The following is a 14,479-nucleotide window of genomic DNA, read 5'->3' on the forward strand; positions in this document are numbered from 1 at the left end:
GTCAGCTACTGAAAACAGCTGAAATTCCCCCGGGTATGGAGTGGTCGATCTCTTTATATAATCCTTTTCTTTATATATGTATTATTGTGTCCGCAAATAATGCGCACAAATAAAATCGTATCAAGAAATGAAAAACGCACACCTACTTATTTTGTATATGGAATGGCCATTTTATTAGAGGCTGCTATATAGAAGCGAGTTCAACCTTTTTTTGCCTTTAGAACAGCAGCAATTCATCATGGAGTACCTTCTACTAGGTGTTAAGATTGTCCTACAGTAACATCGGCCTGTGTCGACAGGAAGCTTCTTGTAGTTGTTGCAAATTAGATGGAGGTCCTGACATGTTCTGACCAGCTGACAGGAAGGGGTCACCAATTCATGCCGCTTGTGCCAAATTCTGACCTCCCATCAGCATCATGCAACAGAAATCTGGATTCATCTAACCGGGCGATGGTTTTCAACTGCTCAGTGATACAATGTTTGCACTGTTTTGCCCCCTGGAATCTCGCCTTTCTGTTTCAGTTAGTCACAATGGCGCTGGTGCTTGTTACTCAAAAAGATTCCAGACATCCTCATCTGACCCCTTTTGGCTGCAAGTTGTTTACATCCAAAGCATCCCCTTCCGCTGGATGTTTTTTCTCGATCACGCCATTGTCTGTATACTCTCCACACTGCTGCACAAGACAACCCCACATGGTTGGCCCCGACTTCTCTAGCATAGATGACCAGCCTCGTTGAAAGTCGCTCAGTTCCCTGGATTTTCCCATCCAATGTGGATTCACACACACTGATCCACGGAAACTTGTCATGTGACTTTGTGCCGCACTCCAGGGTCATGGGGATCTTTTCCATACAGGAAAGATTCAGTAATGAAAGGGATGGGGGCTCTAAGAGCCCCTTTGCATGACATGATCATTTAGTTAATCCCCGAATCATGCAAAAACGAATGCCTAACGATAATTTGTTCGCCTATTGTTCAGCTTATGCTGACATAAAAATCAAAGATCATCCCGTGTAAACAGGCAGTCGTTCATCTATAAAGGACTGCCTGTTTACCCTGAATGGAGGCGACTGGCTGGAAGAGATCTCCTGCCTTCATCCAGTGAACATTTCTCTCTCCTGTGAGAAAGCACGGGAGTAACAGTTATCCCATGTAAAAGGACCCAAATAAAGTGGCTATTCAGTATATGAACTTTAGAAATGACTTCAAAGTTAAAACTCAGCATAAAGTCGTACTTACCAAAATTGAATATGGCCGGTTGTTAAAAGGAACATTTTCGGTAAAGAATTCTGTCCTGTGATTTATTCTTTGATGTCCTCCATACATTTCAGAGTCACTGTCCAATGCTATCATATACTTGGAATCAAGGCATTAAGGAAAATACACTTGTAAAGCCATATAAAGGAGACAGACACTGCTGCTGAGATCAGTCACCCACACAGTTCAGAAAGCTAGAAGGAAACGAAAAATGCATAGTAACAGAACTTTTTTTTTTACAATCACAATCCAGAACAGCTATATAAAAGACAAAGCCAATGGCAGGAGGTTAAGGAATTAAAGGGGCTTTGCCATAAATAACATTTAACATCTATTGTATGCACAACAAAAGCGATATGTAAATGGGATAGGGTACAACGCCTCTTCCCGGGCACCTATGGGAAGAAAGCTTTCCTCTAAGTCAGTGTTTCTCAACTCCAGTCCTCAGGGACCCCAACAGGCCATGTTTTCAGGATATCCTATAGTAAGAACACTTGTGGCAATATCTGAGGTACCGACAATAATTACATCACCTGTGCAACACTGAGGAAATCCTGAAGACCTGACCTGTTGGGGGGCCCTGAGGACTGGAGTTGAGAAACACTGCTCTAAGTCAATGTTCGACCTTTAACAGGTCTTGCCACATGCCCAAAGAAATAAGCCAAACCAGAGACTCCTACGCCTTCCATTATACTTTGGGCTCTGACTGCAACGAGAAGCCAGAAGTGTAGTAGGAGGCATCGCTCCCATGGATTGTAACAGGAGTGAAGCAGTCTATTAAACTTCTGGCACTGACGCGGATGTTCGGCCAAGCTGCACCGACAATGGAGGATAGGCCATCAATAGTAAATGCCCCAAATTCCCCTTTATGTACTGACATCTGTAAACTGTTTGCCGGCTTGCACAGCGTCCCAGAAGTTGGGCGTCTGTGTGGCATGTGAGACTTCCGGTCCGTGTTGCACCAATTGGCCACCCAGCACCATGATGGAACACCTTATACTGGTATACACACACACACACACACACACACACACACAGTGTAACATCAGATTATGTCACAACGGAAATGGTTTGTACCAATAAAACGACATTATAACATAAATCAATCCAATATTATAAATATTGAGACGGACAAAAAAAAAAGTTAAAAAAAAAATCAATCATATTCCGATTCTAAAATTAACTCCTTTGAAATGGACACATTCTGAAACTTGAAGAATAGTGATGAGCGAGCATACTCGCTAAGGGCAATTGCTCGAGCGAGCATTGCCCTTTGCGAGTACCTGCCTGCTCAAGTGAAAAGGTTTGGGTGCCGGCGGCGGGCAGGGAGCTGCGGGTAAGAGCGGGGAGAAACTGAGGGGAGATCTCTCTCTCCCTCTCCTCTCCCCCCCCCCCCCCGCATCCCCTGCTCACTGCCGCAACTCACCTGTCACCCGCGCCGGCAGCCGAACCTTTTCTCTCGAGCGGGTAGGTACTCGCTAAGGGCAATGCTCGCTCGAGCAATTGCCCTTAGCGGGTATGCTCGCTCATCACTACTGAAGAATAGCATCGTTAGACAATTTGCAATACAATAAACCTGATTGCAGTTCTCAAAACCCCCATCCAGACGTAGCAGAAAAAGCAAAAAAGTCAGAGCCGGCTGGGTATTTTCACTGCAAATTTCACTCTTTGCACAAAGTAAAATGCTCAACAATCATCATGTAACACAAGGAGATTTCTAGTGGACTGTCTGCAAAATCCACAGCAGGAAGAGTCCATAATGTGCAGACTTTGTAAAACCAAATGCATTTGCAAAAGGCAATGTCTGCAAAGATCTGCCTCCAAATGTGGAAAATTGCCTGTTGAGCCAAGAGATTAGACTTAAATGCACATAACAGTAGTTGGACCATTTTTCAGCGGGTCAGTTTATTGCTCCTGCATCGCTACTAAGAAGTGAAGACAATCATCTAAAATGAGTCTTAATTAGACAACAAATATTTGTTGAAGGCTTTGGAACGGCTTTGCCCATCATAAAAAAGGACGGCTCTCCTTCTACAGTTTCATTAGGCTTACAGTTAAGTTTATTACATCTTCGATGACCGGCCATTTTTACTGTACGGCAGACATTAAACGTCTCTTCCCAAACAATAGTAAAGCTGTAAGTGGGGCTTAATCTATAAGGTTAATTACTTATTAAATGACTTTGCCTATACAGAGATTAAAAATATAAAACACCCAAAACAAAAAAGTGATGTACAACACGCCACAAATGCATAATGAAAAATATAAAAAGTCCCCAATAAAGAGAGCGCAAATGATAATAAACGGATCAATTTGCTTTTAAACCCAATTAAAAGGGAACCATAGAATATCTAGAAGCGGCTTTAAGTTATATAGCCGCTATGAACTGGTCTAGTTAAGATGCAATTTGCTACTTTAGAACGAGAAAAAAAAAAAAAAGTTAGCCTTCTATGCAGACAGACGCATCAGCGGCTCTATTCCGTAGTTGTAGGATGACCTTGGCTTGGTTAATAGCATAGCATGTAGTAGCGAAGGTACATTCTGTTACATTCTATAAACTTTTTATTTTAGAGCTTTCACCTCTTCCCGCATTTATTGTGCACACTGTATTTTATGTTTAGGAAGTGGAATTATAAATTGACTTTGTGAACCCAAATAAAAAATTTTTGTCGGTTGTCTCTCCGGTAGATTCTTTGTCCTGCAGGTTTGACAGATTCGTTGTTACCCTTAATAACCTAGCATTGCTGAGAAGCAATCTGTATTTTACAAGATATTGTTGGGAGAGTAGTAACTTCTAGAAGAGTTGCTACAGGACTAGCAGTTTTATCTGCACTTAAACCGCATGCCTGATCTTCTATTCATTTATAGGGGATGTCTTAAAGGGGAGGTCTCGGAAAAGTAACTTAGCCCCTATCTCCAGCACAGGAAATGACTTGCTGACCAGGGAAAGGAGGGATCTGACCACTGGGACCTCCACTGATGGTAAGAACAGGGGTCCGAAGCGTCCTGTAACGAAGGCAGCAGCTGTTGCATTTGTACAAGCCAGCGCAACTCGTTTGATTTTAGCGCCCAAGATAACCACACACTTGAATTTAATGGGAGCCGAGTCTGCAATACCAACCTGGACGCTGGGCTATGGTCAGCACATTCTTCTTCACTGCGCTGACCGCAGTCACAGCGGCCGATGGAATCAGTTGACTGGTGGCCATCAGAGCAGCAGGTGCCCTCTAATTATCTACTGAAGGCCTGTCAGTCATCGATTAGAAAAATTAACGTCCCGAAATACCCCTTTCAAGCTGAGGCCTTATATACAATGCAAGTGTATGTACATATTTTGTTGTCTGTATAGGACTATGGGGGTGGGGACCCCTCTTGCCTGAACTTCAGTTAACAATTAGTGATGCCTTACAAAAGAATCACGGACTATAGACAAAATGGACAGGAAAATTGCTGCAGAAAAATAGATAAAAAGCCACGGATTCATTTCCTGCACTATACTTTTTGGCGCACTGTATACACAATTTAAACAGTTTTGTGCAAACTTACTTTAACAGAACAGGAAGTTATTAGATGCCAATACACGATCGCTCTCTCTGTCTCTGTGATCATTAACTATATTAATATGCTTCGTTGCAGTCTATGGTTGACCAACTATAATGTATATATTCCTCAGCCATCACATACCAATGACTCGCTCACATTGACCTTACACGCCAATTAGACCGTCCAGGTCCGAGGTTGAGAAACGCCAAGGAGGACTGCATTTATATTCTTAATGTACAGCCGCCAGAGCTATCAGATCAACACATCTAAAGTCGTGGGTAATAAGTACGGATACTTAATCTTTCATATACTGTATCTTAGCATTCATTTAGTTCACGCAAATAGCTCTCATTTGCATCAAAGTACTGTATAATTTTACATCTCCTGGCTAATTGACTGTATTTGAATCAGTGCGTACTTTAACAAATTGAAAATAAATGAGAATAAAAATGGCCTTGGGGGTAGGATGAATAACCTTAATTTTGCAACTTAAAATTCTGTATCAGAAGTCAATTTTGCTCAGATATGAAGGTAATCGCTCGGCATCATTTTTTATATATTTTTTTAATTTGGTGCATTCGAGCGTTTTAAGATCTAAAGAAGCCTTGTTGTACCGAGTTATCGGCTCCGTGGCCTAAAACATCAATTCGTAACAAACTCCTGGATCCTTCACTGCTATTCATCAACCTCTATTAACATGGCCTTGGTGCAGGTTTAGAGCAGCGTTTCTCAATGTCTAAGCCTAGAAACCCGAAGCCCCTTCTTGGTAGAGAATCTACAGTTTACATTTTTTCAGGATTCTCTACCAAAAAATTTGTAACCATGAATAAGTTCAGCACTACATTTTTTTTGAAGTATAGAATTATATAATATCTCTGACAACTTTTCTTGGTTTGATATATCTGACTGATAGGACATAACTAGAGATGAGCAAGCATACTCGCTAAAGGACAATTACTTGATCGAGCATTGTCCTTAGCGAGTATCTCCCCGCTCGGAAGAAAAGGTTCAGCTGCCGGCGCGGGTGACAGGTGAGCTGCGGCCATAAGTGGGGAGTGTGGGGGGGAGGGAGAGAGAGATCCCCCCTCCGTTCCTTCCAGCTTTCCCTCTGCCGCTCCCGGCCGGCAGCCGAATCTTTGCTCCCAAGCGGGCAGGTACTCGCTAAGGGCAATGCTCGATCGAGTAATTGTCCTTAGCGAGTATGCTCGCTCATCTCTAGACATGACAGTAAAAGAAGAAAAAGAATCGTGACTTTATGATACTCTGTAGGGAGAGGTTTATCCTGTGTCTATTGTGGCCACCCAGTACTTGTTAATTACAGTCTGTCAAAAGCAAGTACCGAATATGAAGTCCTTATCAAAACTTGCGTAACATTAAAAAGGTAGCAGTGTACATATACCCCTACCACATGGAAATAACCATTGAATGACCAGTTTATTGGAAGCTCCCTTCTAGTACCTCGATGAACCACCTTTGGTGTTCAGATCTGCTGCAACTCGTCATGGCATAAATTAAACTAAAATGATCAAATTATTCGGCAGGAATTATGGCCATTGTGGACTAAAGAAATTCTCATAGCTGCTACAAATTACTGTATCTATTTGCAGTATAAAAGCTAGATGTGTTCTGTAGACCGACACATCTTAGCATGAAATATTAGTTTTCCCGTTTCCTATTATAGAATTAAAATTTCATTGGTAGTTTAAAGAAGTGGAAGGAACGAGGTCACTAACTTTGATCTCATGGCCCAAATTTGGAATCCCATGCAATGGCAGGCAGTGGGTTTTGATGGGGTTCTTAAGTACAGGACACTTCTAACAGATGTTAGAATGGTGAATTATGGTATACCCATTACTAGACCCAAAGAAGAAATTCCTCCAAAATACTCTTATGGGGAGGTCTGCTAATGTTAACTCTGAAAAGTTATGAAAATAACCTATATGTAACCAAGATGGGCTACATGAGAGCAGGAGGGCTTACCCACAGAGCGATCATTTGAAATGGCGACTGATTGGGCAGTTTGGTCATCCCTGCTCAGGGATTCAGGGCAGGATGGTGCCGGTAGCCATGCAGGGCTGGTCTGCTGAGAAGCCCAGAAAGAAGAATCAGATGGATATCCTGAGGGCTCACCTGGGGAAGGCAGCAGGAGGCATCCAATAGTGTAGGTAACTCCAGGGAATGCCTCTTCGTTGGCTGCTAGCGACACGGTGCTTGGATGGTGTTTTAATGAATGGAGTGCCAATAAAGCAAGATGGTAATTCTGGGTGGTCAGGCACAAAGTAGAGAGACAATTCTTGTTTCCTGTTCCAGGCAAAGTGCTCTATGAATGCCCTGGTGGTCAGAGGGGGTGGAGGAAGGGGATCTGACACTGCAGATACATAGTTCAGTCGTTCATATTCACTGTATAAGTGACTGAGAGGGATTGGTCAATTGGTATTTAGACCAAACGATAAGTGAACGAACCAACAATGATTGTTATGCCTGCATAAAATGAACGAAAAGTGAACAATTTATCATTTGTCATTCGATCGTTAGCTACGTATACAACGATTGACTTTATTGTTCATTTTCGCATTTTTTGAATGGTAATCATTCCATATAAAAGGGTCTTCTATTTCACAAGATACAAAAAGGTGCGTGTACTGATATGCTCTGAACAATAGACATATCAGCAGGGTGAAGAGATCTGGATTCATCTAACCAAGTGAGGTTTTGCTACTGCTCAATATTTTAAAATGTACGCGCTTTTGCCCAATAAAGTAGCCAATGGCGATGGAACTGGTCATTGCTGTTATACTCCATCCGTGCTAAGGAACGACTAGCTGCGAGCTCTGACATGTTACTTGGAGCACCAACATTGTATTCGGCTGCTCTTGACTGGTCAGCGTCTGTTCGTGAAAACAATCTTCAACATCCTCCTCTAACCCCTTCCGGTGATGAGTTTTTTATGTCTACAGGATTCCCCTTTCACTGGATATTTTCCTTGATCCACGCCATTCTCTGTATATTCTGTACACTATTGCATGAGAAAATCCCACAAGGCTAGCGGTGAAAATCTGACCCCGGCTTAGCACTGATGACCTGATGACCTCGTAAGTTGCTCAGATCGCTGGATTTTCCATCTCATGTGGTTCACACGGAAACTGAGTAATGGAAAACTTGTCATGTGAGTTTATGCTGCATTCTGGGATTCCTTACTGTGATTAGAGCGAGGGGAAAGCCTAGCTCCGCCTCTATGCCGGCAGCGCTAAGAGCGATGCAACGATACTCGCCCGAACAGCACAAGAGCGAGCATCACTGGGACAAGCTGTCAGGCATCGGTTGTCCGACAGCTCGTCCCGTGTAAAAGGACTGTTAGATGTATTCATGGCTCCGTTCCCCCACGGGTCTAGTGCCGCCACTCCTATCCTCACCGCTGGTCTTGGTTTACACCTGCTGCAGCGGTGATATTATGTATACACACACCACTGCTGCAGCTTGTTTACCTGCAGAGACGCTCAGCGAACACCATGGGGAGGAAGGATCACGAAATCCTGGTTGATCCACACTTCCAAAGCTAGCAATGTGGTATAGATGGTTAGATTTGTGAACATCCCCACATAGATTGCCAAGGGTGCCAAATACTTTCTCCTGCCTTATTCTCCAGTCAAGTACAATCGTTTGTCCTTGGGTGACCCAGTCTACAGGAGAAGGGACTCCAATGGTAAAAAGTGTCAATAGAGCAGGGGCATTGCACACACTCAACCATTGGACTTTACAAAAGTTGGTACATCGGTAGGTTGTTGCAATCAGTTTAGAAAGCCCTTGCTACTTTTCAATTAGGGCTATGTGGGTAGGATGACAAAGGCCATCAGGAGCTTCTCGGTATGGCCCTTACCACCCGAGGACCTTGTTTATATGTTTTGCTTCTGCATTTGATCATCTTCTCTGATCGGTTTCTACAATTGTAAAGCTGCATCATGTCTTGATTCTACACTCTTATTGTCTTCCTTCAGCAGAGTCAAGGAAACCTTCATATATAAAAGGCAAGTTATACTGGCAACAACTCACTTATAAGAAAGTATGTCCCACCTGTCTGAAAAGGACACGGTGAGGATGTAAAAACTCAAGTTGTGCATGGACCAGAGCAAGGCAGATTTACTTCCCGCTTCTAACAAACTCCTTCAAAAAGAAACCCGGGGCAATACATGGAAGAGTTTCCATGTCTTTTGTCCTGGGAGGATTAGTAAATGGGGTGTTCCATCTCAGCATTTCTTGACCAAGAAGAGAAACCTGTGGTTGGTTTTCCATCCTCGCAGGCCAACATAAAAACAACAGAGGCGACAGCCTTATGCTGTTTCTGTAACTCTCATTGAAGGGAATGTTAAGGAGACCACATAGTATGTTATGGAAGCAGCATAGACAACTGTGCCATGGTGTTTCTGCAAAACCTGTTCTCATCAATGGGAGTTAAGGAAATGGCGTAAGGCTTTTGGCAGTTTCCGGAATGCCCAGAGAGGCAGTCTGGAAACCAGCCGAGGGTCTCTCATACCAGCTAGGAAATGCTTGGATGACAATACTCCTTTAACCCTTTCCAATCCACTGTCTGACCTCTGAAGACATTATGATTTAAGGCTGTACAGCTCTGATGTTGGAAGACATTAGTCGGGGTTCTCTTACTGTATATTGCCAGCCTCTCTGCTGTCGAAGCCTATCTAACGTGTCACCTCATGCAGTACTGGCTTTAGCAAGCTTATAGCGCCGTTGTACAACGGCAGAAAGAGAGTAAGCCCCCCTAGGAAAACCAGGATACAAATTGGATTGGAAAGGGTTAAAAGTCACGTTATGGAGCTGAAAGGTGAGGGAACGGGGAGTCAAGGAGCATCTTCACAATCACCGGGCGCGCAAGTTCCAGCAGCTTGACTCATTCTGCACATCTACTATTCATCTCTATAGGAGGTGGTCCCGCAGAAAGATTCAGGTCGTTGGAGTGCGACAAATCCACAAGAGCAAAGCGCTGGAAGGGGGTCGGCTGCCGAGTATGCAACGTATTTTATGGGGTTCAAAAGCGATGACAGTGTCCCTTTAATGAATTGTGAACTAGGAAAGAAATGCCCAATAGCAGGTTTCTAGCGCTCTATGTACTCTTGCACACAATGAGCTTTATTGCTAACATCTCCATTCCTGCGCTACCAGTTATTATGGCAGTGCCGTGCATTGTACTTATGATTGTTCCGTGAATTCTCACTTGTTACAACACCTTATATCGTGTGATGTTCACGCAATAAAGACTAGAATTTGAAAAGGATATTTTCCCGTTGCATTCACGCCTATTCGGTATCCGGTGAAGCTCTTGAAAGGATGGAAATTAAAGACAAAAAGAAGATTTGCCCGCTCGAAGGCAATAATTTTGTCACCTTCGTGCTTCGTACTGACAAAGGCCTAAGAGGTGAAAAAGAATGAATTGTTACATAATCAAAAACAAAACCTGCAGATCTTTACAAATCCAGCAACGCACTTCAATGGGTAACGTCCCATTCTTAGCCAGTTTTCAAGGTGCAACTGCATATTTGCCTCTTTAAATGCAATACGGTGGGTACTCACTTGTATATGGACGCCTTGTCCGTCAGCAGCAGCCACATGACCGTGCCAGTGCCCGCAGTTAATTCGTGTAAAAACCCCAAGTGGTACGCTTTACATATACAGCAAAGTAAATGCAAAGTCACAGAGGCCCGGAACCCGCAGAGCCATAAAATCCAATGAGAAACGCTCAGTGACAGCATTCAAGGTGCAAAACATGCTTGACAAGGTCCAACACGGTTGAAACATTGGACTTATTATGGAAGACTAAAGTTCATTTATTGTTTTGCACCTTGAATGCTGTCACAGGTAATTTAATTGCACTTCGTTGATACTCCTTGGTAATGGCCACCCTACCTAGGCATGCCTCAAGTGGTCGACATACTACAATCACGTGACCAGCAATTCAATAAGTCCCCCTCTTTGCCAGTCCTCCTCCGTTATCCCTAGGGCCTGCACTGCATGGACATATCACAAACAGCGGAGTGGAAAGGGATTACAGTCCTGGCTATTTCAGCAGCCTGAAAAAAGTCCCATGGTTACATGACAGCCAATGGAAGACTGTGGAAAAGCACATCTGACGGATGAAGCACCTATCAAAGGAGGAGTACCACCCACATTACATTTATAGAAGGAAATTTAGGTTTGTACCCAGAACACTCCATTAAATATTACCTTCACTTACACGATTGAGCACTCATGCTCCAGCGGTGGTCTTAGTCTACTTCCGGCAGCCCTACATAGCGCTGTATAAGTGTTATATGGGGCAGTCTTTAGCTGCCGGGAGTAGCCAGAAATGGCCAATGGGGTCTAAATGCTCCAGCGTGAAAATTCAGGTACTTTTTAGAGATCTGTCTAAAAAGGTATCTGCATATGAGCAACTCCTTGGGGCCTTACACATATACTGGAATGTCTAGCAAACAATTGAGAATAAATTGGAATAATTAAATGGAATCAAAACGATCAATAAGTGGTTCATATCCCAAAACGGTATTAATAAAACAGTCACCTTGCAGCAAAAAAAAAAAAAAAAAGTTTCATAGTCAAACTGTTGTTCAACCGCCATAGCAGCTGTTTCTAGCGATTTTTCAGATGATAAATCACTCCGTGTAAAAGGTACCTTTAATATTCCCCCCCCCCCCCCATCCCCTCAATCAATGTATAGTATGACAAAGTATACGGTCATGCAAAAGTGATGAGAAAAAAAAAAAAAAGTACATGAAAAGGAAATTAAAAAAATGTTAAATTACATCTGTGCGCAGCGCTTACCGGAGGAGATGACAGCCAGCCAAACTTTTCCTCTAATCTATTCATGTCTCGGTCAAAAGCATAAAGAAATCTGTAGCGCAAAAGCTGATCATCAGCCAGATGAAACTGTCTCCTGGCATAGTGATAACTTTCATTATTTCCTTTTCTTGGGAAATCCAACCATTCTGGATGACCAAATTCATTACCTACACAGAAAATCACAATGTGCATCCGCATTAATGTAGAAAGACAATATAAAAACACTGCAGTTTGCAGTAAGCAACATTCTCACTGTTAAAGGGGTTGTCTGGGATTACAAAAAAAAAAAAAAAAGTTCTTCTGGCCCGACTTCGAAGATCCCCACAATCTTGACCTTGAAGAGGCCACAGCGGTTGTGCGGTCCTGTGTCTTCTTCACAGAGGTTCTCTGAGCCATCTGCAGGAAGCATCTCTGAAGGGGACACAACACTAAGGCACCTAGCAATACACACTACCATGTTTCCCTGAAAATAAAACACTGATATTTTTTGCCCCCAAAAAGGAATAGTAGCTTATTTTCAGGGAGGGGGGGAGCTTATACTTACCTGGTCCGCGGCGTCCCGATGGTCTCCGGCGGCGCTGCGGCAAGTGTCCTCTGTTTGCCTGCTCAGCTTCTTTCTTGCACCGGGGCTTTAAATACTCCGCCTCCAGCAAAGCGAGCGCTATGATTGGCCAATCACAGCCAGCGCTCGATGAGCCAATCACAGCCATTTAGTGATGTCATTCACTGAATGGATGTGATTGGCTCATCAAGCGCCGGCTGCGATTGTCAGATGGCGCTGAGATTAGGCAATCATAGGGCTCGCTCTGCTGGAGGTGGGGTATTCAAAGCCCGTCACCAGCAGAAGCTGAGCAGGCAGACAAAGAGGACTCAGCCGTTTGCCGCAGCGCTGCCGGATTCCATCGGGATGCCGCGGACCAGGAGGATTTTTTTTATTTTTGGGGCAGGCCTTATATTTCAAGCCTACCCCGAAAACCCGATAGATCCTACCCTGATAGTATAACCTATTTTCGGGGAAACACGGTAAAAGTGGGCACTTTATTACGAAGCCTTAAGTGAAGACATCGCAAATTGGAACAAAACTATCGTAAAACAATGGTTTCACAATCAAGCATTTTCACTCACTCTCGAATCGCAGGAAAGTATCGCCAGTGGGTACAAGCCCAATAGAGAGCTTGACCCCCAGCAACAATTGATATAAAAGGAGGTTAACCTAACCAAGATCCAGTTGCTCTCTTCATTGTACAAAAACTGTCTATATATTTTTTTCAGCACTTTCCAAATATGATTCCCGACCTCCATGACCTTCCCCTCACTTTACACCAGCATTTCCACAAAGAAAATGAGAAGTTTTTGCAATATTACAGTAACCCAGATTTGGAAATTTTAACTTTAATCATACACTAGGCACATAAGCAATGTAACAATAGATTAAAAACAATGCAAAAGATAATTAAGTAACTCCATAGAGGAATACAAAGGCTTTTATCCTCACATTTCTTCTGTAAACAGCAACATGTGAAGCATGGATAATGTGGAGGTAAGTACGAGGACGTACCCACTGAGATTTGTGTTCCTGTAATTAATTTTAAGTTGTTTCTACTAAAACTATAAAATGACAAAAGAGACAGGGACGACAATTAATGGGATTTAACACAATAGGGTGCTAATGAACAACAAATATTTGAAAAGGAACATTTTCTATATTCTTTTAGGGATGATCTTCAGCAGATCTTGGCAATTACCGACGAGTTATACAATATTAACTTTCTATAAAAAGAATGGGAAGAGTGTCTGAAATTAGAACTGCGTAGGTCTAGACATAGTAACATACATAGACATTTTTTTTTCACCCTTGCATACTAATTTGGCCTATTATCCTGCAATGTTGATCCAGAGGAAGGTGAAAAACAAAAAAAACAAAACATGACGTAGAAGAGAATTGTCCTAATTTTAGGGGGGGCAAAAAATCCCTTCCAGACTCCAAATCGGGCAATCAGAATAATCCCCAAATCACCAACCCCTCTGAAGTGAATCCGTGACATGTAATATTGCTACACTCCAGAAAGGCGTCCAGCCCCCTCCTAAAAAAAACTCTTATCAAATTCACTATCACCACATCCTCAGGCAGAGAGTTCCATAGTCTCCCTGCTCTTACAGTAAAGAACCCCCTTGTGTGTTGGGGCAGAAACCTTCCTTCCTCTAGATGTAGAGGGCGCCGCCTTGTTACAGTCCTGGGTATAAATAGATAATGGAAGAGATCGCTGTATTGTCCCCTGATATATTTAGGCATAGTTATTCGGCTGCCCCAATTTTGATAGCCTCTCTGGGTATTGTAGTCCGCCCATTCAGTTTATTACTTTAGTTGCCGCCTTTGTACCCGCTCAAGCTCTGATATTTCCTCCTTAATTACCGGTGCCCCAAACTATCCACAATATCCCATGTGTGGTCTGACCAGTGACTTGTAAAGAGGAAGAACAATGTTCTTAGGGGCCCGCAGTGGAATCTGACCCTGCCCGCGGCTGAGGACCCTGCGTTACCTGTCCGGGTCTTCTCTTTTCGGGCCTGCAGAAGTGTGCGTGCCTGCGCAGTACAATTTGTACAAAAGGCATAACTCACAGAAAAGAAGCCAAATACGCATCACCCGATACCGCAGCACAAGCCCAATCACCATTTCCCCTAGTGGCATGCAGAAAGCCAGATTGCAGTATGAGGGCGCTAAATGCTCAGTGCAGACTAATGTGGAGCCACTCACCTCAACCCAACCCAAGACTGACGTCAGACAAACACTTCTAGGGTATTCATACACTGCAGATTGTAGCAGAATTTCCA

At 43.3% G+C, this 14,479-nt stretch overlaps 1 protein-coding gene across 2 annotated transcripts in view; it reads right to left on the reverse strand.

The window, feature by feature from the left end:
* GBE1 (1,4-alpha-glucan branching enzyme 1) overlaps positions 1–14,479 on the reverse strand; it is a 114,166-nt gene that overhangs the window by 4,820 nt on the left and 94,867 nt on the right. For both annotated transcript variants that reach the window (XM_066599141.1, XM_066599142.1), the window contains exons 14-16: positions 11,630–11,814; positions 10,092–10,222; positions 1,241–1,358 (exon numbers count right to left, since the gene is read on the reverse strand). In XM_066599141.1, the coding sequence (XP_066455238.1) occupies positions 1,241–1,358; positions 10,092–10,222; positions 11,630–11,814 (434 nt within the window). The remainder of the gene's footprint in view (positions 1–1,240; positions 1,359–10,091; positions 10,223–11,629; positions 11,815–14,479) is intronic.

Source organism: Eleutherodactylus coqui, chromosome 4 (assembly GCF_035609145.1).
Source record: "Eleutherodactylus coqui strain aEleCoq1 chromosome 4, aEleCoq1.hap1, whole genome shotgun sequence".
NCBI lineage: Eukaryota > Metazoa > Chordata > Amphibia > Anura > Eleutherodactylidae > Eleutherodactylus > Eleutherodactylus coqui.